The following is a 27,229-nucleotide window of genomic DNA, read 5'->3' as shown; positions in this document are numbered from 1 at the left end:
TTTATTTACTTTTTACACGGTGTTTGCACTTTTTTGGAATTGTGGTTGTATATCAAGCGATGCAGAAAAGCATGGTCATTATAGAAACTTTGTCTTTGTCTCTAATTTGTCTTCCTCGTTTTTCATCGACCAAAATATTCGGTCAGTGTTGTTATAACACGTTAAAAGTCAGTGATGTGAAAACAATCCACAGGAATTGAAAACTGTGTTGTTGTTTTATTCCCACCCTGCCATGAAATTGCACAAACGCACTGCCAGAGGGAATTTGTATTTTTATAGGAAAGTCATTTTGACAAAGCATAAGAAAACATTTACTCAGTGCCAGAGGTTTACAAAAACACAAGTAGAAGCTTTCTTTTACTGGATAAAGATTGAATCAGATATTGAGATCAGCAGAAAGGGCATTCAATAATAACCTGTTCAAAACATTTTTGTATAGTTGCTTTTGTTTAATGAATTGCTTGTTGGCCTGTTTAGTGATGTATTGACTTTTGTTTTTCCTTAATTAATCATTAGTTCTTTGAAATGTCAGCAAATGGTAAAAAGAAAATGTTGATTTTTGTCCTGCAGTTCCTCTATTTGCCAGAAGAGACACAACAACAACAACAACGTAACACATAAAAAGAGGATACCAGGGCACTTTTGACAGTTTTGGTTACTCTTGATTGGATGCTGAGGGAATTGGTGCCACGAGTGAAACACAGAGCAGAGGTAAACTCAAACTAAACTACACATGAGGAAATTCAGTCCATGGCCTGTTTCTTTTGGTCATACCCTCTTGTTGAGGTTATAACCAAAAGTGAGCGACACTCACTTGAAACACTTTTTAAAAAGCCAGTGTTTTGAACATATTTTGCGGCAGGATGTTTTCCTGATCACATCCCCAGGCACGCGCGGACGTGTGTGTGTGTGTGTGTGTGTGTGTGTGTTCGCTTCATGATATCGTACATGTGGGATGGCTGCCTTCCTTCAGAGAGAAAGCAATAAGAGCAGTTTAAAAAGCACAACCTTAAATCCTTTCCTCTCTTTTACAGAGAGGAAGATTTGGTTGCCAGGCAACATTCGGACAGAGTTTTCAATTAAGCCACTTTGACTTAGATGGTCTGCACTGTCGCTGGATCCAAACCATCTTAACTAAGAGCAAGCTGGCCCTGTTGCCTGTTTGCTCGGCAGCTTTCTGTGAAAAAATGAAAGACAAAATGTGTACAAAGGCCACTTTTGTACCACTTGTCCAAAAATGGTTCTTTAAAACCCCCCAGAAAAAAACCAGGATAATTTCATAAGGTGATGTCATGCAGGCTGATTTTTGCTTCGTGACCTGATGGTTAAGAACAATTGTTTTACTTTGTTTGAGATTTGTTGAAAAAAAATCCTTGTTATCATTTACAGGCCAATAATATCATTTTATTTTAGAGGTCTGCTAGGATTGTTTTACATGCTTAAATATAAAAAAAACTGAGCGGCGCATCTCTTTTTTCTCTGTCTGAAATATTCTGTCTTTGCCCTTGTCTTGTCAAGCCTTTTCTAAGCCTAGTCTGCTCTGATCTAATATTTATTAATGCAATTTGCACTTCTGTCTTCCACAATGTCAGTCTTCAGTCCTACTTTTACTACTTTTAACTAACTTCCTTTTTACTTTTCTTTGTTTTTATCACTGTTGTAGATATATAAATTCCTGCACTACTTCATAGTATAAGCCCCTTTTATTTAAAGTGTGCTGTTTATTGTGGACTGTACTATTTATTGTATGTTTGAATGTTCTAGGTCAGAATCAGACCTAGAAGTAGAGAGACTGCAGTTGCTATGCCATACAACGTAATCGTATTAGAATTTCAAAAATGTATTCCAGCAGGAAATGATGAAAAACAAACAAACAGCAGAATTGAGGTTGCATGGAAATTCTAAAGGTTGAGGCACAATTTCTAAATTATTGTCCCTTTAAAACAAGTTGGACTAAACTGTACACACGATCAAAACTAATGGTGACATTAGCTACATTAGCCGTGCAAAGCACTGCCCCAGTTCCAAAAACAGTTGGGTGATGTGTAATGTAAAAAACACTTATATAATATGTACACAACATTTATATATTTATAATCATTCTCTCCCCCCTTACTTGCACATTTGGCTTACATTACCCTGTGACAGTTTAGCTAGTAGCGGTATGCTAGGGGAAAGGAGGCACACTAGGTCAAGTGGAGAGAGCACTGAGATTCTCATCCACTGGGTGTAAAAGGTTTGGTGCATGCTGATGAGCTTTCTGGCCCTCTATAGTCAGTATTCTCTTTTTTATTTCTCCATTTGTAACTAGCCCTAAACTCAACACTGTCTGAGGAGTTTTGCAGTCACTAAACTTCTTCTTTATGTCCCCTGTCTGTGGTTTTTAAAATTTTCTCATGAACATTTTTGTAATCACACACAAATGCCATCACAGTGGTAGACGTGTACCACATTTCTCCATAAAACCATAAAAGTTTTATGCAACATGTCGTTTCGCAGCATTTTACTGTAGAAGCATGTAAATGTCAAAACGGATGCTACAGTGCTACAAGCCTGACTGCTCATCACTGCCTTTACTACCTGTTGAAGTTCAGGCTCTAGGTCCTGGGCTGGGGTTGGCACTCAGCTTTAACATCATTTTGGGTTCTTGGCTAGCTTATGGCTTTTTGTGCAGACGCTTACAAAGAGCTAACGTTGTGCTAGCAGTGCAATGTAGTTATTTCTGGCTTGGGGGCAGTTTGTGCCATTGTGGTCTTGTCTTTTTGTGAAATAAAAATAAACCCAGTGCACATGTGTCCACTTCTGAAAAGCGGTAGATTGCCCCACTATTTTGTAAAATCAGCCAATTGTAGCACAAGTGCACAAAAAGAAGAAAAAAATTGTTTGTTTGAACCTTTGTAACACAAGTGACAGCATAATTGTAAATGTAATGTAATTACTGTGGCGTGGTATGCTGCTGCATTACTGAGAAATGTAATGTGATTAAATGGAATGTGTTGCTGCCAACACTGCAAATGATAAACCACATCTTAAACATTGTATCACATTGTATTTCTAAATAAATAGGTTAGCTTACGTGTGTGTAGTCTTCAGTCACTTTGCTACTCCTTAAGAAACACAGAGCTAGCTGCTGGTATGTCATTTTTTCATATGAAACCAATTTGGCAAACCAATATTGCCCCAATATTTTTTTCTTTCTGTAGCACTGTCCAAGATAAATATCACAAAGTGATTTACAACAAAAACATTATTGAAAAAGAGGTGCCACTGGGTCCATAGGAGGGCAGTGTGCAAAACCATTAAACATGAGCAAGCAAAGTAAACGCTGAATTAAAAGCCACCCTAAATTTCCTGACAGAATACTTAGAAAAACTGTCAAGGCGTCTTAGGGTTTCCATTACCTTTGACATAATCCTGTTCAGGGTAAAACAGGGATTCAAATGAGTGGAAATTCTTCACAGTCCCATTCAGATTCAACCAGCTGTTGATGAAAATATCCAGTTATTGAGTTGCTAAAAGCTAAAAATGGCTACCTACTGCTGCCTAATGAGAGCTCCATGGTTAATGATGCAGCAGTTCTTTGTGGATTGCTATGAGCAAACCTTGTGATTTACACATAATACTAAGATCAACATAAAACATAGTGACTCGAGCTGGTTTAGGGATAGCCTTGTCCATGCTATCAGACAACACCTTGTTGTCAACGTAGCTACAGATGACTAAATACAAAGGACTAAATGACCAAAAATACGAATAGAGTTCAGATAAATATATTCTGTAGTGCGTGTATTTATATATACCTTCCTGTGTATTAAGGCCAAAAGAAAAATAAATGTGGAGAAAACGAAAAGCCTAACATAGCTGGGTGAATGCTAGCTGCATTAAAGGCTTTGTAGGTGTTATGATCACCTCTAAAATACTTTGATAAAATATACCTATGTTTAAGGCTTATGGCACATGGGTGCACTGTGTTGAGTGGGACTTGATTATTGGTGTTTGCATTCAGGTGAGATAAGCTTCTTCTTGTTTGTTGTTGCTGCTGCTACCACTGTTGAACCAACATTTCTCCCTCTGCCTTTGAATCATCCTGCTTCTTGTGTCTATGTAGATTCAAGAGACATATCGAGCTCTTCAGGAAATTTACTGTAGCTGGCCACATGCCAAAACACACCACCCCCTACCCTCATATATTAATGATGAGCAATAGTGTCATCCCCAGAGTGCGGTGTCTTCATGTGCCCCCATATGAAAATTGCCACCCCCTGCCTTAGTGCTGATACTCATGGGAAAAATAAAAATAATCAGTAAGCTCACCCACTCACTCTCCTCGAGAAAGGAAACTTGTTATTCTTTGCTAGACTTGTGCTCTTTCCTTCCTTTTTTCCCTTTATTTATTTATTTTTTTTAAGAAAGGAACAAACTTCCATAGTTGTGTCTATTTTCTCTCTCTGCATCTGTTGTTAGAATTGTCAGTGTACAGTATATCTAAATGTGCCCTTTCTCTTCTTTTCTTTTTTTTTACTTCCTGCTATATTTGCTCAGCTGGTCACATAATATCCACCTCCTCTCTGCTGATTCATATTATCTGTACTTGAATTCATGACCCCACATTTCCATTTTCTCGCTGTCAATCTGTGTCTGTTCCTTACTGTAGTTCTGTTTTGTGTTGATTCTGTATTTTTATTGCTATTTCTACAGAACTGTAGTCATCTACTGTAAGTGGCTTACTGTTTCCTGAATTACATTTGCAGTGCATACATACTGAGAGTGTACGGTTAAAATGAAATGCTCCTTAGTGAAACTGTTCCCTGTGATTGTTATCTGTAGGTAGGGCTGTTCGATATAACGATATATATCGGATGACCTATCGTTTCATTTTACGCTATCGTTTGTTTCGTGGTGTCGCAAAATAAACTGTTTACGGCAATATTTTTTCATCGTTTTGATGGTTACTGTAGTGGCCATATTAATTTCTTAAAGTTCTCTCTTTGTCTTATATTTAATATAACCACACTACAGATGGACAAGCACCTGTTTTTATGCGTTGTCGTTAGCAACAACGACGGTAAAACCATTGCGTGTCCGCTTGTTTATTTTCCACATAAACCTTTCGCAATAAAGCTCAAGATCCTGTTGAGACTTTTCAAAATAAACTGAATCATGTGAAAAAGTATGCAGAGTATTTACGGATGAGAAGCAAAAAAGAGCCGTCGGGTGCTAAAAAATAAACCAGAAAAATAAGCATGCTGTGTAATAAATACTCACAAAGAAAACGCCGGCCGTTACAACTTATGTCTAAAAATGTATAGTTTCATGCATCGGTTAAAACACTCGACTACAGGTACACGACGCCCAGCTGGAAACACTTCACGCAAGTCGAGCTGCCCGAGATTCACAGAATTTACAGAAAATGTTACATTTTTGTGATTTATATCGTTATCGGACGATAGATGTCTTATATCGGGATATGAGATTTTGGTCATATCACACAGCCCTATCTGTAGGTTACATAATGAGCTAATATTTTAAATGAAATGTGTGTAAGGAGGAAGTCTTGCCCTGTAAAGATTTTTGTTAGAGGGGAGGAATGGGCTGAATCTCTGTTAGCAGACCATAAAATTTATGTCACTGTGGATGTTTCGTTTTCCTTCCTAACAATTACCCAGGAACACATGTCATGACATTTAAATCAGGTGTCGTGACCCTGGAGCTTTCAAATGCTGAGGCACTTGTTCTTTTTTGCCATTTTTTTTTTCTTCTCTCATGCAGACACAGAACACACCGGCTTTCTCTGCACAAACAGAAACATGCGCTATTGCTTTGATGATCTCTTTGCTGGAACTGTACGTTCCTTGACTGAGAGCCTTTCAGGTTTGGGCGTCCTGGTGTGGAGTGTTACTGTCAGCATGAGAGTGGAGCGGCTGTCATCCAGCTACAGTTTCTCATCAATGAGGTAGGTTACAAAAACAGAGAAATGACTCCCTTTTTTACTTGTGGTTACTTCTAGTACACAACACGCTTGATCACTGATTGCAGCTACTAGGCTGATTTTGCTATTTAAAACAACTGCTGTTTAGTCTTGAAATTTGGCAATCAACGGCCACGTCACGATTTTCTCCAACCTTGTTTATTTCGTCGTTGATCTTATCAGGTAATATTGAGCTTTTTGCAGTTTAGAACAATATGGCTGCTTGTGTTTGAACTATACTGATGCGTTGAAAGTTTATTGTGGTGTATTGATTTAAAAAAACAATATAACATGAAGTTGTTTTACATCTTGTGGCAGTTTAACTGTTTTTTGGCTTGTTCCTTTTAATAACACAGTCAAAGCACAACTTACCCAAACATTATTCTGCACCAGGAAAACCTCTCTTATTTAATTTTAAGCTACAATACTGTGCAAAAGACTTAGGCAGTCTTCAAGGACTCGGTTAAAATGATCGTACAGTACAATGTTGATGTCTGGTCTCTGATGTCTTTTCTATAAAGGTATACTTTTCCTGCATCAACAGTGTGTTTGAGATCATTGCCAAGCAAAATCTGATGACACTTTTCTTGTTGTTGTCCATTTTTCTCAGTTTTCTGTTAACTAGCTATTTTTTAAAGAATAAGCTAAAGAAATTAGAAATTATGAGGGTTTTTTTCAGAGTTGTCAGCCAGCCTGGCCTGAAAGGCTCCTTGGAAGCAAAATATAAAGAAATGAGGGAGCAGCTCAAGACTTTTCCACAGTACTGTACAGGCCAGACAAAAACATTTTTGACTACCTTTTCAGATTTTTATTACTTATGACCAGTGCAGTATTTCATACTTAGTTACGTGTGTCCGGTATGTGCGCTTGTGTGTGTTAGCATCTGTGTGGCTGTGACTCAGCAGCTCAAACGAACCCTTAGGGTGATCGAGATGATTTTTTTGTGCCTCCCACACACACACACAGACATACACTCATATACATCTTATGAATCATCATCGTTACCTGGGAGAAAGCTGCCTGATTTAAACTCAGTTCCCTGAGTTTCTAGGGAATGCGGTCTGACTAATACATGTCATGCTCGCAGACAAAATGTGCAGACGTGTTCATGGAAGCTTCAGTAGTATGTTTGTTAATGACGCTACCCGTGTTTGTGTGAATGCTTTTCCTTTGTCACGTTCAAAAAAGGAAACTCAATGCCTCTGTTATGACAGGGGGCGCTGGTGAGCGCTTTGGCAGATGACAGTGTCCACCTATGGAACCTGAGACAGAAGAGACCAGCCATCCTCCACTCCCTCAAGTTCAACAGAGAGAGGTAAGTGGGTCACGCATAACAGCTGCAGCTGGTCAGAAACACCGCATACTAAATTGAGTCCACTTTCTTTCCGGTTTTTCTCTCAGTTGTTTCTCTGCATGCTCGGTTAGACCCCACACTTGGACTGGTGCAACATGAACTGTGATTTTCTGAGTAGGGTTAGTGTCAGTTTGCCGCCTGTGTCAGCTGTTAGTTTTTGCAGTCATACAGTATGCAAACAGATGGTATTTCATTTGGCACATTTGTCTGTGCGCTTGCAAAACTGTGCACAGGGCACTGGAAGTGACAGAGAGTCTGATGCTCTCGTTTTCTCTCTCTGTTGGTCTCCAACTAAACACTTGGTATTTGGGTCACTTGCTTTGCCTTTGAGGTCTTTCCCATCACTGGGGCACAGGTGTGAAACCTACCCAAACACCTGAAGGTTTATACCAGTTTACACCACGCAGACACACAAACATGTCATGAATAAAAACAGAAGTAATGTGAGTGATTTTTTTTTTTTTTAAAGTGGTTGATCAGGTATGGTGATGTAAACCTTCTCTTCACTGGACAAATCTACTCTATTGTCACCCTGAAGAAGAAAAGCAGTCTATACAAGTTTTTTTTTTCAGCCAGCTTTTTTCAGCTAAGTAATCTGGGTCCAAAACTCCGTCAACTTCAGGTCCCAAAGTCAAACGAACACTGCGGCATCACTGAGAGTTAAAAACTGTCTAAATTCTTTCATCTTTAATAAAATCATCAGCGTTGCTGCTTTACCAGGTTGACAATTAAGTTTAACATCCAGGCATCCATGAAAACAGGATTCATTAAATTTAACGGAGTTGGAAGTTAGCAGGAAGTTAGCTCGCTAGTTTCCACCTGAACATGATATAGCATGTTCTGACTGAGAGATTTCTGAAAAAATGAAAACGTACAGCTCTGCTGTCACTTCCAACATAAAAGAAGACAGAAAACTAAACAGCAGTGACTTTTGTCGGGTTACTGAAGTTGGACTAGCTGGTATATAATGATGTACTATGTGATCGCTAGCAACACAGCTATGTTAGCATAACATAAACACAGTGAAGCTGGAGGATGAACGCTAACTTTTTTCCACTCGATAAAAGTTAACTTGAGGGTTCCCGATGGTTAGGGACAAATGCAATCGCATGGCAGGATGCTGTAAATGGACCAAACTTCAGTCAGGAGAACAACTGAGATATAGCAGAGAGGACAAAGTTTACTTCGACTTTGACCTTAAAAATCCATCCACAGTATGAAGTCAGTCATTAATATATTGCAACAACATGGGAATAGGGCAGCTATGAGAGAATTCAACATTAATGAATTAATGTTACAGAAGTGGAGGAAACAAGAAGAATGAGTTGAGTGAAGTTTGACTTATCTGACTGTTTTGTTTCAATTAATGCGCCTTATAATCCGGTGCGCCTTACGGTCTGAAAAATACGGTACATTATTATTATATTATTGCATCGCTAGTAAACCACTTCCTAACATTGGATTGTGATGTAAATCTCTGAAGAATCAACACTGGTTTTTTTGCCTGTAATTGTATTGTGTATTGTTATGATAATAAAGGTGCCAGGATAGACATCTTCTCAGGGTTGCATCTAAAGGACAGAGGGAAGGGTGCACATACTAGCAAAATTCTAAGTCATACTGTCTGAATACTGCAATTTTTTTTTGATGTAGTTTAAGTTCTGAGACACAAGTACAGAATCACCTCACCTCCAGGAAGTTAGTGTACACCCATCAGAGCCGATCATATCACTGGCCCGTGATCTGTCACTGTGGAAAGCGGTGAAAGGGTTAAACCTCAGAACAAATGATCTGAGATGGCGATGATGTGATGGACAGGTGGCCAGCAGCAGCTTTTAGGGCGGATTGTGTTCTTGTGGAGGCGCTTGACTGCCTCTGACATTTAGTAAACATTGCCGCCCGGCGTAATGACCTCAAGACACAGCATCAAAGAAGAGCAGAGTTACTGCATCTTAAGAGACGACAAGATGGGAAAGAGAAGCTGCAAAGTCACTTGACACGTTTGAAATGGAAAAATTAGAGAAAACCGTTAAACTAAGGCAACGGGAACATGCGAAAAAAGCTCAGGAAGAAACTTAGAACAGTTAACGAATTTGAGATGGAAATAGAACAAGAAAAGAAAGCTAGAGATTAACAAAGAAGGTTATAAGGAAGGAGCAGGAGAATGGAGCATCCATTCAATTCATTCATGTTCTCAACCCTTTAAAAAAGATCAATATTGTCATTCAATTCAAATCCATACACAACATGTAACAAGTTGGAGAAAATTCAGATAACTGAAAAAGTCTTTCCACTCAGTCTCACTGGGAAAACAGGCTGACTGTCTCTTCTGCCCTTCACAGGCACAATCTTGCTTGAGGTTTGAATTACCTTTTTATTTGCCTTGTGTATCCACAATATGAGTTTGCATCTTTTCTCAGGTATGAATAGATTTTTTTTTTTAACTTTCTAAAGGCATACCACTTAGCTGAGGTAACCTAGAACATGTTAAATGCCTGTAGATGTTAATGATGGTAAAACCCTGCGGCAGACTGCTGACCTGCTCAGGATGTACATCGCCTCTCAGCCTTTGACCGCTAGGATAGGCTTCAACTGCACTGTGACTCTGAATTAAATGAACAGAAAAAAATTGTTGGTTGTAGGTGTTAAAGTCCACTGTGTCATGTGACACAGCAGACAGTATCCCTCACCCCCGACTATTTGGCAGTGAGGTATTGAATAGCTGCCCCTCCCTGACCCTGGTTCTGCTGGAGGTTTCCTCCTGTTAAAAGTAAGTTTTTCCTTCCCACTGTCACCTTTCTCATCGGCGGTTATCTGACTGTTAGGGTTTTCTCATATTATTGTGGGGTTTTGACGTTACTTCACTGTTATTGTGATTTGGCGCTATATAAATAAAATTGAAACAAATTGAATCAGCTGTCTTTAGCTGGGCTATACTCATCCAACTTATACTGTAGATACAAATTGATGCTTCACTATAGACAAGTGGTAATACTATAGAAACCTTTGTGTAGCTGTGTACATTACAGGCCTATAGAAATGTGCATCAGTTGATTTGGGCTTACATATAAAATACCACATAAGGTGAAGGTGATAAGGCTTTTTGGATGACTTCTTTGGACTCGGAAGAGGACTAAACATGCAATGATAGGTGTGTAGAAGTTAATGGGTTTAAACTTTAACAGTATTCGAAATCAGCTTACTATTATATACTGATACCTCCCATAGGTATTTTTATTAAAACAACTGATCTTCTGAATTACTTAGATTTTGTTGGACCTCTTGCACCTTCAGTTTTTCTGTCACACCGTTAAAAAGAAGCTGCAGATATCTGTAATCCTTGCTTTGTTTATGTTTGTGTTTTTTTTAAGTGTGCACCCCGATCATACTTTCTGTAGCTGTCAAAAGAAAGAAATACCGTGAGGTCATGTTTCTCAATAGATATCACACCTTGAAGTGTCATCTGAAGTTAAGAGTGACTGTTCTAGTAAAGCCAGAAAACTGTCCAATATTTGTAAGGCCAAGATATCGGTCACCCACTGCAATCCAATCCCATCTTTTTTTCCTTCTTGCCCTCTCTGACACTTTGTTCAAAGCTTGACTTGAACTTGCCAGAGGACAGAGCAGCTGTGAACTCCATCAAGAAAAGCACTGACTCACCCATCCAGAACTGTGACAGCAGCTTCTTTACAGGGTGAAAAATACTCCACCGTAGTAATAAAAATAATAATAATAATGTTAAGTCATAGTAAAGTTAAGACAACATTCAAAACAAATATTATGACAGCTTGTGGTTGTAGATGGACTTAACTTGGCGTAATGAACGAAATTCCTTTGGCTCTGGGCTTCACTGCAGTCAGTGGTTATTGCTTAATCTCTTGGTGATGACAAATCTGTGACACGTCTGGAAAGTTCCAGCGTTTACCACAAAGCCACAAATTGTTTCTTTCTTTCCGTGATTATCGAAACACGATAAAGCGCGTTAATTAATGAGGAGGATAGAGGTGCCAGTAGACAGATTATTTAACTTTGGAGAGAGCTGGGCTTGCTGTTTCTTCCTGCTAAGCTAAATGCCTCTTGGCTCAGGCTCTGTACTTAATGCACAGACATGAGGGTGCTATTGATTTAGCCAGCTGCAGTATCTCTCAGTAAGAAAGCAATTACTGCAAATGTGTCGCCCAAAATGTTGCACTATTCCTTTAATGGATGTTTTGGTTTTGGACGGCACTCGCTTTCGACAGCTTTCTCGCCAGCAGATCAGTCTTTATGACTGCTATCTTTAAAACGCTAACTTCACTTTTACTATTGATAAGGCTGTAAAATGTGGAGAAGCTAAAGAAAGCAAACTATATTTGGTGATTAATGGCCAAAAAAATGTAGTTTGGATACCAGGCATGCTGGAAAATTCTGTTTCTCCGTGTATGCCAAGTTGCTTGATAGCTGGGGTCAGAGTGTGGGCTCCGCCATGATAGAAATATCACTGTTGAGCCACCACAGCCCACTTCCTATCATCTTTAGGCCCGTCCAAGTGCTCTAAACAGATCTTTCATTCCTCCCTAATTGAGCCCTGATCAGAATTTGAGTTGATGATTGAGAGCAGTGTTGCAGAAAGCCCCTCGAGCATCAGTATCCATACACATTAGGCAACAGGGACCGGAGGAGATGAGAGAAAGGAAGAGAGGATGAGCTGAGACAGACTGGGCCTCAGCCAGAGAGCAGTGAGTCAGTCTGTGGGAAGGAGTGTGGGGGGGAAAAAGAAATCCTGCCGAGTCATTCTGGTGTAGGATGCTCTCGTCACCTCCTGGCCTCACAGGAATGCGTTGCAGATGTGGATGTTATCATCAAAATAGGGTGATATGATACGAGATAATGGTGGGAGAGGGGGGAGTGTGTGCTTGCAAAAAAGTGACACCTAATATTTTACGTTCTCCTTGGTAAGATTAAGGAAAGTCTGTTTTATAAATACTACCTCATTGAATTCCTCATATACTTCAGTGAAGCTGTCTGACAGTCAATCAAGGTGACTTAATAATAAGCCTAAAGTCACAGCCTGCTGTCACAGATTTTTTTTGTACTTAGGAGTTTGTTGACATTGGGAGTGTGTCAATCAAATGTCTTAAAAATGCTTGAAAAATGAATTATTCAGTTCAGCAGACTTTGCTCAGAGATATTTGGCTGATTAAAGCTGCTGCAGGGCTGATGATTTCAGTTTAATTCGCTGCACAACTTTCTCCCCAGCTTTTAACCTTGCACACATGCATTGAAACATGCAAAGGTGAAAAAGTATGTGCATGTCTTTGAGCATTGGCACCTTAGATTAAAATCCCCTAACCACTTTGGGGCATTAGAAGCTTTCATTCTCATGGATAATTGGCTATGTTTAAAGACTGTTCAACTCTTACACGACTTTTTTTGGCTGCTGTAACTGCTTGACAATGGTGATGTCATTTTTATGGAGATTTTTTTTTTTTGGTTCGCTGTCTGTGTCTGAATCACTCTAATCCAAATAATCCAATTTAATCCAAATAATACCAAAGAAATCCCAACTACTGTAAAATTTCAGACTTTGAATAGCTTTTGAAAGAGAATATTGGCAAGAAACACATTGAGTAAAATGAAACAATGATTAACTTTGTCTTCATCCTCTCCTCCCATTGTTTACAGATCAAACATATTTATAAACAATATACATTTATGTTCATGATCATCCCTGTTAATATACACTCACCCCTTCATTAGTTGCAGCTTGCTTGTGTTGGACCTTCTTTTGCCTTCAGAATGGCCTTAATTCTTCATGGCATTGATTCAACAATGCGCTAGAAACATTCCTCAGAGATTTTGCTCTATATTGAAATGATAGCATTACACAGTTGCTGCAAAGCTTCACATCCATGATGCAAATCTCCTGTTCCATCAAATCCCTAAAGTGCTCTTTTGGATCAAGATCTGACTGTGGATACCATTTGAGTATAGTCAACTAATTGTTATGTTCAAGAAACCACTTTGAGATGATTTGAGCTTTGTGCCATGGTGCATTATCCTGCTGGAAGCATCCATCAGAAGATGGATAATATTCAACTAGGCTGTGGTGTATAAATGATGCTCAGATGGCACAAAGGTACTAAAATTACCCCACACACCATAACACCACCAATAGCAGCCTGACCCGTCGATATAAGGCAGGATGGATCCATGCATTCCTGTTGATTACACCAAATTCTAACCCTCCCATTTGAATGTTGCAACAGAATTTGACACCCGTCAGACCAGGCAACGTTTTTCTAGTCTTCTGTTATCAGATTTTGATTAGTGCAGGTGAATTGTGGACTAACCCAACACCTAGTGTGGTCTTCTGCTGTTGTAGTCCATCTGCTGCAGTTTATGTGCCCTTCTGAATACACCGGCTGTAACAACTGGGTACTTGAGTTACTGTTGCCCTCCTATCAGCCTGAAACAGTGTCTTTGGACCTCTGGTGTCAACAAAGAATTCTCACCCACAAAACTGCTGCTCACTGCATATTTTCTTTTTCTTCCTTTTATCATTCTCTGTAAACCTTTTAGATGTTTATGCAGGGAAAAATTCAGCAGGTTGACTTGTCTGCATTTCTAAATGTTTTGAATTGCTGCCATGTGATTAGCTGATTAGGTATTTGCATTAAGGAGCAGTTGAAAAAGTGCAACCAATGAAGTGGCCAGTGAGTGTATTTGCAAACAGGAATGTGAATTAATATAAAACCAGACAGGACAGCTTCACTGGAAACAAATTTGTTTCATATTACTGTCTATTTATCATTCTGCACCCCGTGGTCTGTGCTGAAGGATAGCACGGTAAAATGTTGTTCAGAAAAAAGGAAAGTGTCACAAGATCAAGGCAGCGTAGATCAAAGTATTGTAATTGGTGATTTCTAATTACAGGCACGAGCAGATTACTGGATGATCCTCACTGATAGGAACACCACATAAAACCAGGCTTTATAAAAAAATGACTTTCTGGAGTGTCCCCTCTCCACAATTAATTCACAGCGAACCGTACTGTCATACGTCTAGCTCACATTGCAGTTAGTGTCAGAGTTGTGTTGTGCAGCAGGTGTCTGTCATTTCTGAGGCAGTGTGCTTGGCTCCGAGCCTGCAACCAGCAGCTGTGTCGTGACCACTTGAAGCTGGAGGTTTCACCAGGAGACGCGTGCATGCTCAACAAGTGCGAACACAGTGACACACACGCAGTGACAACTGCACAAACAACTGAGTGATGCGCAAACACGCACAGAGAAATGGACACACACATACGCAGTAACACACTAATAAACTGCAAGGATAATTTGTATAATTATGCTTCACAGTTGGCCCTTATATTCTGGCAGTTGACTTGTATATGCTCATGGATCAAACCTATTTATACACAACATACATTTGCACACAATACATGTGCAATTACATTAATTCATATCAACAGCTGGAGAGCACGTAATAACCACACACACACCCATTTGCGCTCACATATACAGACAGACAGTAAGCATAAATGCAGTCACAACTACGATATGTTTGCATTTTACAAAACCATCGCTCATGAAATCGACGCATGCTCACGTGCAAGCCCTCATATGCATAGACGAGGCACATCTGCTTGTGCAGTGGACCGTCTGCTGGATAAAAGGATCCCACAAGTTATCATGAATATCCGTGTTGCTGTTACATTTTCTCTGGTTAAGTGCATCTGTACAAACATGTGCTTCTCTCTGATAATCTGTCCACATGCGAGTAAGCCACTAAAAATCATGTTCATATGCAACCATGGTATCTGGTATATGGTTTGTTTTTTTCATAAGAGATTTTGAAGTGTATATAATACTATTGTTGAAGAAAGACATATATGGAAACTGTTGAGATTGGTAAACACATGAAATCAAATCAGCAACCTTTAAGCCTTATCATGTCCCTGCTTTGTGTAGATGCATCTTACACATGGACGTGAAAAATCTGGGTTACATTAATGTTTTGAAGATTTCAAAAGGTCAGTCACTGCAAAGTACTTTCCACAATATGCTAAAACTTTGATTTTGTCATGAACCTAGTAGGATGAAAGCTCTTCCACTTTATAATAGTACAAGACTGTACAAAGGCCTTGAGCCACGCCTCACTCCTCTATACTTTGCTTCTGGGGAACCATTCATTCTTTAGTTTTTAAAATGTCCTTGGCTTTGTGAACCTTTGAGTTATGAACCATTCAAGCGCAAAAGAGCCATCTAGCCCAAGGGATGAACCACTGTTATGTCTACACATAACAGATAACCAATTTTTAATTGTAGACATAATGTTACTAGCATTTTGTTGCAAAAACACAAATTTGTTCCATTTCTTTAGCTGAATTTACAAAAAATGCTAAACATAACACATTTTGACAGGCATAAAATATCATTTTTGCACCAACAAAGTGATTCCCAAAGAGTTATTAGCTGGAAATCTGGTGTATCTAGGCATGATGCATGTGTCTCTAAAGAATTTGCGAAAATTTCTTTGGAAGAAGTGGTAAGGCAGATGAACAGCATCTGAAAATCATGTCCTTGGGTTCTGACACAGGATTTGTTTCAGGTCTTTGCAGGTTGATTTATCTACTCTTTACCGAAAGCTCGTGAAAAATGATCTCAGATGTCTGTTAAGAAGGGGAAAAAGAGACAAAATGCCAAATTACACATGAACTGGACTGAAAATCAGTGACAACAGGTCTTATGGAGTGATAAATCCATGAAAGTTGTGGTTCAAATCATCAACAGTAAAAGGAGAGAGGTACAACAATGAATGTCTACAGCCATCTGTATAACATGGTGGAGGCTCTGTCATGGCTTAGGGTGAATTTCAGCCAGTGGTGGTGGGGGTCTTCTCTGATGAAATAAAGAACACCAAAAAGTACCATCAGATTTTGATTCACCATGCAATACCATGTGGAAATCACTGGATTAGCAACAGTTTAATTTGTCAGCATGACAGTGATCCCACACTGGGAACATTTAGAGCAAAACAAAAAGCAGTCAACATCCAAGAAGAGTTTTAAATGTCCTTCAAGAAGCCTAGAGAACTATTCCTGAAGACTGCTTAAAGAAATCACAAGAAAAATCGCTCAAGAAGGTTCAGCCTCTGTTGAAGAATAAAGGTGGTCATACAAAATATGAGTTAAATGTTGTTTTATGTGTCTCTTTGCATGTGTTATTTTGGAGGCTTGGTATGTGATGCAGCCTGCTGCCTCTCCAAAAATATGAATATATTTATTTGTTAAAGCAGAGCATGGAGGCAGAGAGGGGAAGAGCGTGTGTTATAGTAAGAGCTGCTGCTGATCTCAGTACAGCCCCGGAGCAACAGTGTGAGATCGACTCCCAGAGTGAATGAAAATTTTAAAATGCTTTAAGCTACCGAACGGCTTTGCTAAGTAAATTTTGGAGGAGATGCAATTACTAATGTTCACTGGCAACATCCATATGCTGCACATGGAGACACAAATACTGATAACTAGAGATCGAGTTAACCGTCATGCTTCAACAGGGTATTTTTTTCTGCATATGTATAACCAAGATCACAGTCTTTACATACATTATTTAGTTGTATCTCTAAAATGCTTTTGCACATTACTTATGCTCAATTAAATCATCATTGAATCATGTAGAAAATGGGATTGCATATTTTTATAATTATAAGGAATTGTTTTAATGTTGTGTATAGGGCTGCCAGAAACGATTATTTTGATAGTCGACTAGTCACCGATTATTTTTGCGATTAGTCGACTAATCAGATCATGCATCCAGTGGATGTAAAACATACAGCTTATTGCATCAGCATGTGTCTGCTCTTATATAACTATCATTAGCTTACAGCTTGAAGTATTTAAGGTATGTGCTAACTAAAAATAAAGACAAGATGATAGTTTATTAAACTTTTAATAAAATTTGCAGATTGTCTCGGTGGAGTTTAATAAACTCAACCGTCTGCTCCTTGCTATCTAAAATATAACAGGACACTGGAGTATATTCTCAACCATCTCACACTTCTGTTTAATCAGTTTTCTGTTTGACATTTATTCAGCTGTGTGAAAACTGTAACTTTAATCTCAGCCAAACCGATTTACTCAGGAACAAATAAAACACTGAAACAATAACAGTTTTAAGTTATCTAAGTGACTCATATATCATGTTTAACCTGAGTAGCGAAAGATCGCGGGGGGGTTGAAAACGATTTGCCGGGAGTCCGCTGTTCTCGCCGGCGCTAGTGAGCCTTGAACCCCGGCTAGCTATCGAGCTGGTGGGTAACAGACGTCTCCGAAAACGTCGGAGCACTTTTACAAATATGTGATGTCTTGATAAACCGAGCAGATATTTGAAGTTTACACAGCTACATCCTCGCCTGAAAATATGTTAAAAGTTTATTTTATGATCCAGAAAGAGTGATAAGAGTAATATTAAAACTAACTAGCTGCCGCCATTGTTGGAAACTCGAATTGGCTGAGCTATGAATTCTGGGATAGGTTGGGCCACAAAAGATACGCCGGATCCTTCAAATCTGGGGAAAAGTAGGACTCATTTGTCGGCTGCATTTGCAGAAGTCTTCGAATTTGGAAAGCCTTCGTCACGTCGCTGTAACGTAATCGGCCTTCAAATGCGGCCTCCGAAGGATGCGGCCCCTGAATTTGGACACAGCTACGATATAGGAGTTGCTTCTTCTTCGTCAAGGTTTAACGGCAGCTGGCATCCTTGTACATGCAGTGCTGCCATCTTCTGTTTCGGTCCGTTGTTACACTCTTAAATCCTACTACTTATTCCTGCGTCTTTCAGGACCTTACAAGGCTTTAAACGACGCATCGACTATTGAATTTGTCGTCGATGATTTTGATAGTCGACGTAATCGTGACTAGTCGACTAATCGTGGCAGCCGTAGTTGCGTATGGTTAATTTAATCCTTCATGATATAGTACAGAGCCTGATTTTAAGTTCAGTTTTTTATTAATTCATCCCTGCCAAGGTACCAAGATAAATGTAAACCATATTCTGTTTTATCTCAAAGCATTTTGTTGACACATTGCCTCCACTTAATCTGTCTTTGATAGCAGCAAATTGACACCAATTGTGCCGAGTGACTTTGCTGTTAAACTTGAGCAAACCCGTCAGCGCTGAGGAAGAAGTACGTCGCTGTACCATTGTTAGAAATACTGAACAAGAAGTGCAGCTTTATTTCTCCTCCTGCATGAATGGCTTTCTCAGCTGATGAAACTTATGGGCTTTGTCCTATAGATACAAGCTTCTCGGCACCACAGGTGTGGCTCAAACCACCGTGCAGAATCAAAAGGATCGCTGGAGGAGCCGAATAACCTTGAAATATTAGCAAGCCGGATTAGCAAGGTTGTACATTACTATTCCTCAGATGGATTGAAAGTTGAATTGGAGAATGGATGAAAGAACAAAATGATGAAAAAGGGATGAGAAGATGAATGGATAAGGAGGGAAGGGTTTATAACCTCTCATTAAACTTGAGTCTGATTGATGGATAAAAGGAGGAGATGTGGGTGATAATGAAAAAAACGAAGAAAATGATGGCTGCCTCTTTGCCCTCATGTATCCTGTGGGTGTAGAGGAAAAGGGTCTGATTGAATGACTCAGAAATCTCTTTGGTTTGCCACTCTCATCTTGACTGCTTCGACCTGGTGGAGTGGTAAATAATCCTCTCATAGTTTTGCATAATTTGTCGTGTTAGAATAAGACTGAGTGATTTTCACGAAGCTTCTTACTTTTGGCTTTCTGTCTTCCTCTGAGGTTTTGTCCGCATTTTCTTTACCTCCCTTTCCTGTTTCTAACACTCCTCTCCTTCTGTCCACAGAATAACTTTCTGCCACCTGCCCTTCCAGAGTAAATGGTTGTACATCGGCACAGAACGAGGGAACATCCACATTGTCAACGTGGAGTCCTTTATGCTCTCAGGCTACGTCATCATGTGGAACAAAGCCATTGAACTGTGAGTGGCCCTCGTGATTTTTTTTTACCCTCTGATGCTCTCTTCCAGATTGTGTCCTGAAAGCTTTGCTTTTGTCTTATACTTAAAATACTGCACGATTCATAGGTTTCGTCTCACATGGCGGGGTGTCTTATCCAAAGAGAATCACAGATAAGTGGATCAATATATAGATTTTGTTAGAGTTGAACTCCTATCAGCGACACTCCAATGAGGACCTTGGGGTCTTGTGACTCACCTTGAAAACAGAAGAATGCCGTTTGACATTTTACTGGTCAAAAGGTTATTGTATTCCAAATGTAAGGAGATAAGAAAGAATCATTAGTCGCTGTGTCATTTCCACTCCCAGTATCAGATTCAAGCTAGTGAGGGACCTGTCTCTTTGCTGTTTCAATGGATCTGTCAGCTTGACAGGCTCCATTTTGGTTCCCTGCTGTATAGACTTAAATTATTCACTGGAGCATTTTGCTTCATGCTTTCCCCTCATCTCCTACTGTGCATGTGTGTCTGCGTGTATGTGTGTGTGTGGAGACGGAGTGAAAAGAGTAGGAGGGAGAGAGGGGGTGGAACAGGTGTCTGCCGAGATCAGTGTATGGTACACACAGACGTCTCGTCTCGTCGACAGGGCTGCAGGGAGGAAAAGGCGCGAGTGAGTGTTGGGAGAGAGAGAGTGGGAGAGAAAGAAGAGGAGGGGAGAAGAGTGGAAAGGATGACACAGGGCTTTTGCCTGAGGGAAAGGACATGTAGAGATGAAGAGTGATATAGGAATGGAGTAGGACAGAAGGATAAATGCAGGTAACAGAGGGCAGGGAATGATCGCCCAGAAGAATGAAGTTGCGCGGATAAGTCAGAGAGGCAGATGAAAAAGTTTTCCAATTAAAGAAAAAAGGGCAAAGGGGGAAAGCAAGGAGTAATAATGTGTGATGGAGAGTAGATATGGATGATGGTGAGGTAGATACCCGGGTGCCTTTTGACTAAGGGACAAACAATAACTTCCACGCTGTTCCCCTTCACCTTCATAATGTCTTTTCACCTTCCCTTGGCATCCTCTGCCACCCATAAATTGTTTCAATGACTTCTATTTCAATGTTTGTCCGGTGGGAAATGAAAGAGTAAAGACTTTTGCACTATGAGAAATGTATTCATCTCTGGAAGAATATTTAAACAGCAGTTTATTGGGCATCAGCTGCATGTACAGCCAGTTGAGTTAATACTGCATATGTATATGTTAAAATTGACTTCATGGAAATAGCGCTTTCTCTTTTACTCCCAAATTCATTAAGACACTCACACACAGCTTGTGGTATGCTACCAGTGCACTCGCCATAACAACTACTGTAGGAGCAATATCCGATTTGAAATGTGACCGTTTTAGCTGCTTTAAATATGGCTGCTTCAACAAAAGTTACGCTTTTGTTTGTTGAGTTTCAAAATATTTGTGATATTCTCCAGAAAATGTGAAATTGTGAAAGTTTAAAGTAAAAGCTTACCCTACTCTTCTACCTTCTTCAAAGTAGTAATCTCAAAAATTACTCAATTTCCCATTTTGATATCACAAATTGCAAAAACGTCCATGTCGGAAATAATAAAAATCCAGTCTTTCTATTTCTAGTATTAAAACCAAATATTATTACAGAAGAGTGCCATACTTGTCTTTGTCTGTGAAGGTTCTCAGTCATCCAGGTCATCGTAGTCAAAGGAATTTGCAAAGAAAAGCGTCTGGACTTCTTTAGGTTGCTTGAAGACGTTTCACCTCTCATCCGAGAAGCTTCTTCAGTTCTAAGGTCAAATGGCCCAGATTTAAACCCAGTGGGAGTATCCCCCCAAAAAGGGACAAAGGACCCCCTGGTGATCCTCTAATCACATGAGCCAAGGTGTGAAAGCGGGTGTGGGACCTAATCAGCCAGGGTTTCGGGTGAGCTCATTGTGAAACCTGGCCCCACCTTGTCATGTCAATTCCTGAGGTCAGATGGCCCAGGATGTGAGTGGGCGTTAAGGCGTCTGGGGAGGGAACTCATCCGGATGAGAGGTGAAACGTCTTCAAGCAACCTAAAGAAGTCCAGACGCTTTTCTTTGCAAATTCCTTTGACATACTTGTCTTTGTTCATTTTGCTCATGTTAGATCCCTTTAAACATTCTTGATACATATTGACCTGTGTGGCTTCCATACCTTCCTCAGATTTCCACTTTTTCTCAACATCACATTCACATCTAAATCTCTACAGTATATCTGCTTTCGCCTTTCATTTCATTACCTCGAGCCGAAGATGAATCTTGTTCCCTATCAGGCATCATCTCACACGACATTAAGTCGTCATTCAGGTTTGTAGAAAATAAAGTTACAAAATATTCTTTCACGTGTTGCTGTTTTTGTCCCAAACTGCGGTGTGAGTTGGAGGACATATCTCCAGTTCGAGCCTCAATCGTCCACGCGGCGTTTTATGTTGTATAAGATGGCAGCATCGTCGGGAATCAGTCCTCAGACTTGATGCGGATGCATTCAGTTTGCATATCTGTTTAAATGTATGAGTGTGTGGTGGTTGTTTGCTTTGATGAACATCAGAGAGGTGTGAGGTGTTCTCTCTTGAGCCTCAGCCAGCTGTGGCGTTAGTAGCGTCACTTTCCAGATACAAAAGCCTCTTCTGTTGTTCTCATCAGACCAAGATAGCGCTCTGTCAAAATCACAGTTACTCCAGTTACATCTGCAGTGACTGGTTGTGTGATAGATATCCAATCAGCAAAGTGATTAATTGTTTGACTTGTTTATCAAACAACACCTGCTGGTTTCAAGTATGAAATAAGGAAATTTGCCTTTTTTTAAGAGGGAAAAAAAGGAAGGTGTCACCTTGGGCAGCTTTCTGATGAAACAAATCGCCATTAGACATAAATATCCAAAATGTTCTTGCTGTTATCTGCATGCTGTATTATTGAAAATATTACCTAAACATTGTATTTCAAGCCCTTCCTAGTACACCTCAGTGCAGCTGTGACTGCTCTAATGAGGATAAGATGCAGTGTGTACAGGGGTCATCATCCTTTGGGCCCTGCTATTTGGAGACAAATTGTGCAGTTGCTGTGCCAGTAGCCCCAGGCCAAGTGCTCCGAGTATTTGGATGACTCACACCTCTGTTCCCAAGCTACTGTGTTAGAAATTGTACTGGACTATTAGACCAACTAACATCCTACGCCGTCTGCACAGCGCTGTTGTTGACAGAGTGCTACAGGCATGAAGGCTGCTACCTCAACATATCAATCTGAGTTTGTTGACATGCACGTTTTTTTCTTTTTTAAAACAATCATAGAAATAATTTAGATATCTCAATAGACATGATATCTCGTACACATCACCACACCACAAGAAAAGTGCAATACTTCAGAGGAACCTTGCACATTTGTATAGTTTGTACAGTTGACATTATTAGGTTTGTTTTATTGCTAGCTTTTTATTACTTTTTTTAATTTATTCTAAATGCTGCTACCAGGAAACTGCCTTTAATATCGTTGGACATCTGATGTTTAATGACAACAAAAGGATTCTGATTCTAAATGAATTGATATATTATATACTTTAAATAACAACACAACAAACTTACTGTTTTGTCTTGGTATTGGCATTTATAAGAGCCTTTTAAATAAAAAAAAAAAAAAATGAAAACTACAAGAAAACCCTTTAATCATGTTATGAGTGTTGACGTTACAGACTTAGTCATCGGAAGGCACTCTCCAACTTCCTTGTTAGCCACACATGTGTTTTTGAATGCCACAAACACAACATCCAGCTGATCCGAAAAGAGCTTAATCAAGCAAATATAATAAATATCAGGGAAATCTGTTTGTTCTGTGTGTCTGAAAGGAAAAAAAATAGCCAGTGTATTGGAATATCAGTATTAGTATTGGTCTTAAATAATTCTATATTGGTTAAAGCGCTTCTTACAACATTACTAGAAACCAAATTAACCTCCTAGGACCCGGCGTCCACATATGTGGACATCACATTTTGGGTTGTCTAGACCAAAATGCTAAATTTTGTTCTACAAGGGCTTGATATCCACTTACGAGGACGTTATACTGCCAAAGCAAATGTCCTCAAATGAAGATCTCATTTTTTCTCAGAAACAAAAATCAGGTAAAAAAAAAAAAAAAAAAAAAAATCACGTAGTTCTTTGTTTTTACATTCATCAGGTCCTAATCAGCCCAAATAGCAAAGAGAAATTAAAAATGCATGCTATTAAAGAGTTAGAGTCTTAAGAGGTTAAATAGAATTAGGCTAATCCTTCATATATGATATACTTGACTGCAGTATATTAATCATAAATAAGCATACACAAACTTTATACATGCACAATGTGTACCATTGTGCTCTACTAAGCACCCCTATCAAAGACTTAACTCCATTAGGATCCCCTACATTCTCATCACTCCACTGCTACATTCCCAGTGGCATTACTTTCCCTCCCCAAAAAAGTGAATTATGAAAAAGAGAAGAAAAATAAATAAATAACCAAGTTAATAATTTCTGAAAAAAGGCATATTCTTTAAGTACCCCATACTTGTAATACATCTCTCCATGATTTCAGATTGAGTTATTATATACTTTTCAGTGGTTGTTAACTGTTCTGACATTAACACAGCTCCTTTTTCTTGTCTAGTTGTGTAGGAGGGTATGCAGTTATTGAATGTTTAAGTGTTCAACGTATCCTTTCATCTAGAATATGCAGTTTGAAGCTGTTATGTATGTATCTAGCAGTGACTATGTGTGCGCTGGTGTGTGTTAAATCAGCTGAACAGTCACTGGGTGCAGAGAGACAAGGAGAAGTGGGACGGGAGCAAATGTTAACAGCTTACTATGACACATAGTTCACGTGAACATGTTGACCCGAGGCATCTCCTGTTCTGTCCACTTTCATTTCCTCCCGCTCCCCCACTCGAACCCTGCAGCTAGTGTAAATACTTGGTTGAATTTTTTATAAATTTTTTCTTACATGAATGCTTCCTGCACACTTTGTTTATATGCATGTGTGAGATCCTCAGCTGGTACTATAATAGATTAGAGAAGATTTATGGCTGGGAGTATCCCCCAAGCCATGTACTGTGGCTCCAGGAATGCTGTGCTACCGGTTGTAGACCTGGTACAGTGATCTTTTGTTGTTATACATATCCTTTTGATATCTGTTTAATTAAGGGTAGAAATAAGTCACTTCACAGGTTCATTTTGTTTGGTTCCTACACATATTTATAATCTGGTTCTTGTTCTAATCTTTTTTTCAGTACCAAAGAAAATTGATTTTTGGTCGTAAAACATTGAGATTTTTTATAAATACCTGTATTTGGTGTTTTTCGGAAAGTTAGAGTGGAATGCTCTCATTGCAGTAAAGTAAACTGGAACGTTGGGATGGTTGGGTCATTAATTGGACTTCACCAGGGGAAAAAACCCCAAAACAAACCAGGCAGACCCTGAATCATCTGGAAGAGAACTGTTGTGTCAGAGCTACAGGAGATGGACCACACCTGAGGGCAAGCTCAGGGGACAACTTAAATGCAGGGAACTCGTGGCCTTGTGGCCGGCTAGAGGGTGAAGACATTAGGAAAGATGAAGAAGGTAAAGACTCTATTTCTGTATATTAAATATGACTAAAAAGGCTTGCTTAACATAGAGACAGAAAGCAGCAGAAAACAGCTACCTTGTCTTAAACCAAGCCTAGCAGTAACGCTAAATGTCACTAATTAAAATTTCATTTTTTCTTTCTCTAAAAACAACATGTTACCTTTTTATAGGGGTTTATGCCATCGGATGTTGGGATTATGAGCGAGTTCTGACAGATACGGTGTAGCTGTGCTCAGCTAAGCCAATCGATGTCTAGCGGTAGCTTCATTTTTAAGAAACGGATGCTTGATGTGTCACCTATTTTCTAACCTGTGGCAAGAAGATGAATGAGAGCACGTCTCCAAAAAAAGTAAATCTGTTCCAATAATACAACAATTACCATTTCATGGCTGCCTGTGCTGATTTTGGTCTCTTTCAGGAGGCTACAGTTTTGATGAGGAAGCAGCTCTCTATGGAGAATTAGTATAGCTAAGCCAGGACTGATGTCTGGAACATGATCCTATGTAGCTGTCATGAATGCTTACATAAAGAATCACACAAAATGAAGCTATAATAGACACACACATACACACATACAACACGCGTGGTCTGTTGAGGTCACATTAGGCCACATAAGAAATCAGCAGGCTGCGAATAGGCTATTCAAGCCATGTTGCCGCAGAGGCACTGTCATGCTGACTGCGCCTCTGCTGCCTGAGAGATTGTCACCCATGATGACACCAGATGTTCAGGACTTCACTGTGTGGGCTTGTGTCAGTGTTGGAGTTAAGCTGTTGAATAGGTATGCTCGATGATTTTTTGTGCTTTCATTTCTAAATGCATGATATCTGAAATACCGTCCTATGAGTTCACTTACTGCTATATTCTCTGCGTGTGTGAATGAGGAAATGTGGGTGTGTCAGCGCCGAGGAGATGCTTTTAAATTCAATGAGGTGTTACCTTTACAAGTGCTTAAATACCCTCTCACCCCTGTGTTCATTATACACGCAAAGACAATTGCTTTACGGTGCACGTGCGCATGCATGCAACATATGTATTGTAATAGCCCATTTTCTTTAATGCACTAAAGGCATTGCTGGGTAGGGAGAATGTTTGATATACAGAGAAGGATTTGGTGCAGTAAGGCTTTATAACAGATGACTGGCTGAAGGTACCAAGGGGGGGGGGATTGCAAGATTTTATGATGTTCTGAACAAGCATTATATTTGCCACGGGGTATTTAGTTTTACTCTTGCCGTTGCTTCTGCGTGTGTGTGTGTGTGTGTGCATGTCTGTCTGTGTGACATATAAAACCTTCAGTTAGTTTTTGAAAGACAAGAATGTGATAAATGCGAAGATACTATGAGAATACAAGCATACTCTGTGCACACAAGCATATATTGAGACAAATACAGTGGCATACATGCACAGTATAGCATCTCACCATTCCGTGTGTGTGTGTGTGTGTGTTTGTGTGCATGTGCGTGTTTGCCTGTGGATGATTTTTGGGAGCCTGCTCGCGCTCTGCCCATCCTGCCTCTGTTGCTATGGTGATTCCTTTATCTCCAAACCTGAATGTGTTGGGGGGGGTTTTGTGAACTTTGTAAATATGTTCACTTCTGGTTTATTTACTGTACGACAACAGGTTTTAACAAAATAGTTTTGCTGTGAAGTCTCAAGGGAGGCACGGAGAACATTATATATAAAACCCTGAAACTAGATCAAGTAAACCACGTGGGACAGGGGGGGGGGGGGTCTGACAAGGAATTTGGCAACAGAGTACTATTTTGCTGTGGCATTGAGGGGGATTGTTTACAGATGGGGTAGATGTTAAGATGTGTCTTAATTGCACTGACACACAAATGTGTGCGCGGGTGTGGACTGCTGTTCGCTGAGACACAGGCAGTGAAGGGGGGATTAGATAAATCAACAACTCTGGCTGCAGCAGAGCTTAGGTAATAAGGCTCCAGCACTAACGGGCTAAATATAGAGACGACTGAATGACTGCTTGCCTGCCCACTAACTGCTACCTTCTAACACACACACACACACAAGCACACACACACAAAAACACATTGTTGTCTATTCTTCTTCCCTTCTATTGCCCTTTGGTTGTATTCATAGATTTATGGAAATATGCTAAGCTAAATCGAATGAGCAGAGTTAACATTCATCCCTTGCTAATTGATTTCCATCCAAAATATGTTCCCAGTGAAATATGTACATCTTTTTACATTTTTGATATTGTCATCAGCGTGTCCTGCCCTCCGCTGTCAAAAATATGCAAAGGCATGGGTCAAAACAACGACTTTGCCTTGCCTCATTTTTGCAT

General features: G+C 39.7%; 1 protein-coding gene across 4 annotated transcripts in view; it reads left to right on the top strand.

Annotated features, from left to right (window-relative positions):
- stxbp5a (syntaxin binding protein 5a (tomosyn)) overlaps nt 1-27,229 on the top strand; it is a 94,098-nt gene that overhangs the window by 27,716 nt on the left and 39,153 nt on the right. For 3 of the 4 annotated variants that reach the window (XM_039598540.1, XM_039598539.1, XM_039598538.1), the window contains exons 4-6: nt 5,872-5,953; nt 7,183-7,283; nt 19,182-19,316. In XM_039598540.1, the coding sequence (XP_039454474.1) occupies nt 5,872-5,953; nt 7,183-7,283; nt 19,182-19,316 (318 nt within the window). Of the gene's footprint in view, nt 1-5,871; nt 5,954-6,421; nt 6,490-7,182; nt 7,284-19,181; nt 19,317-27,229 lie in introns of those variants that run through there. The other variant, XM_039598541.1, reaches the window with a different exon arrangement.

This window comes from Oreochromis aureus, linkage group 15 (assembly GCF_013358895.1).
Source record: "Oreochromis aureus strain Israel breed Guangdong linkage group 15, ZZ_aureus, whole genome shotgun sequence".
NCBI classification, from domain to species: domain Eukaryota; kingdom Metazoa; phylum Chordata; class Actinopteri; order Cichliformes; family Cichlidae; genus Oreochromis; species Oreochromis aureus.
Note: the sequence above shows the minus strand (reverse complement) of the source record. Positions and strands in the feature narration are given on the sequence as shown.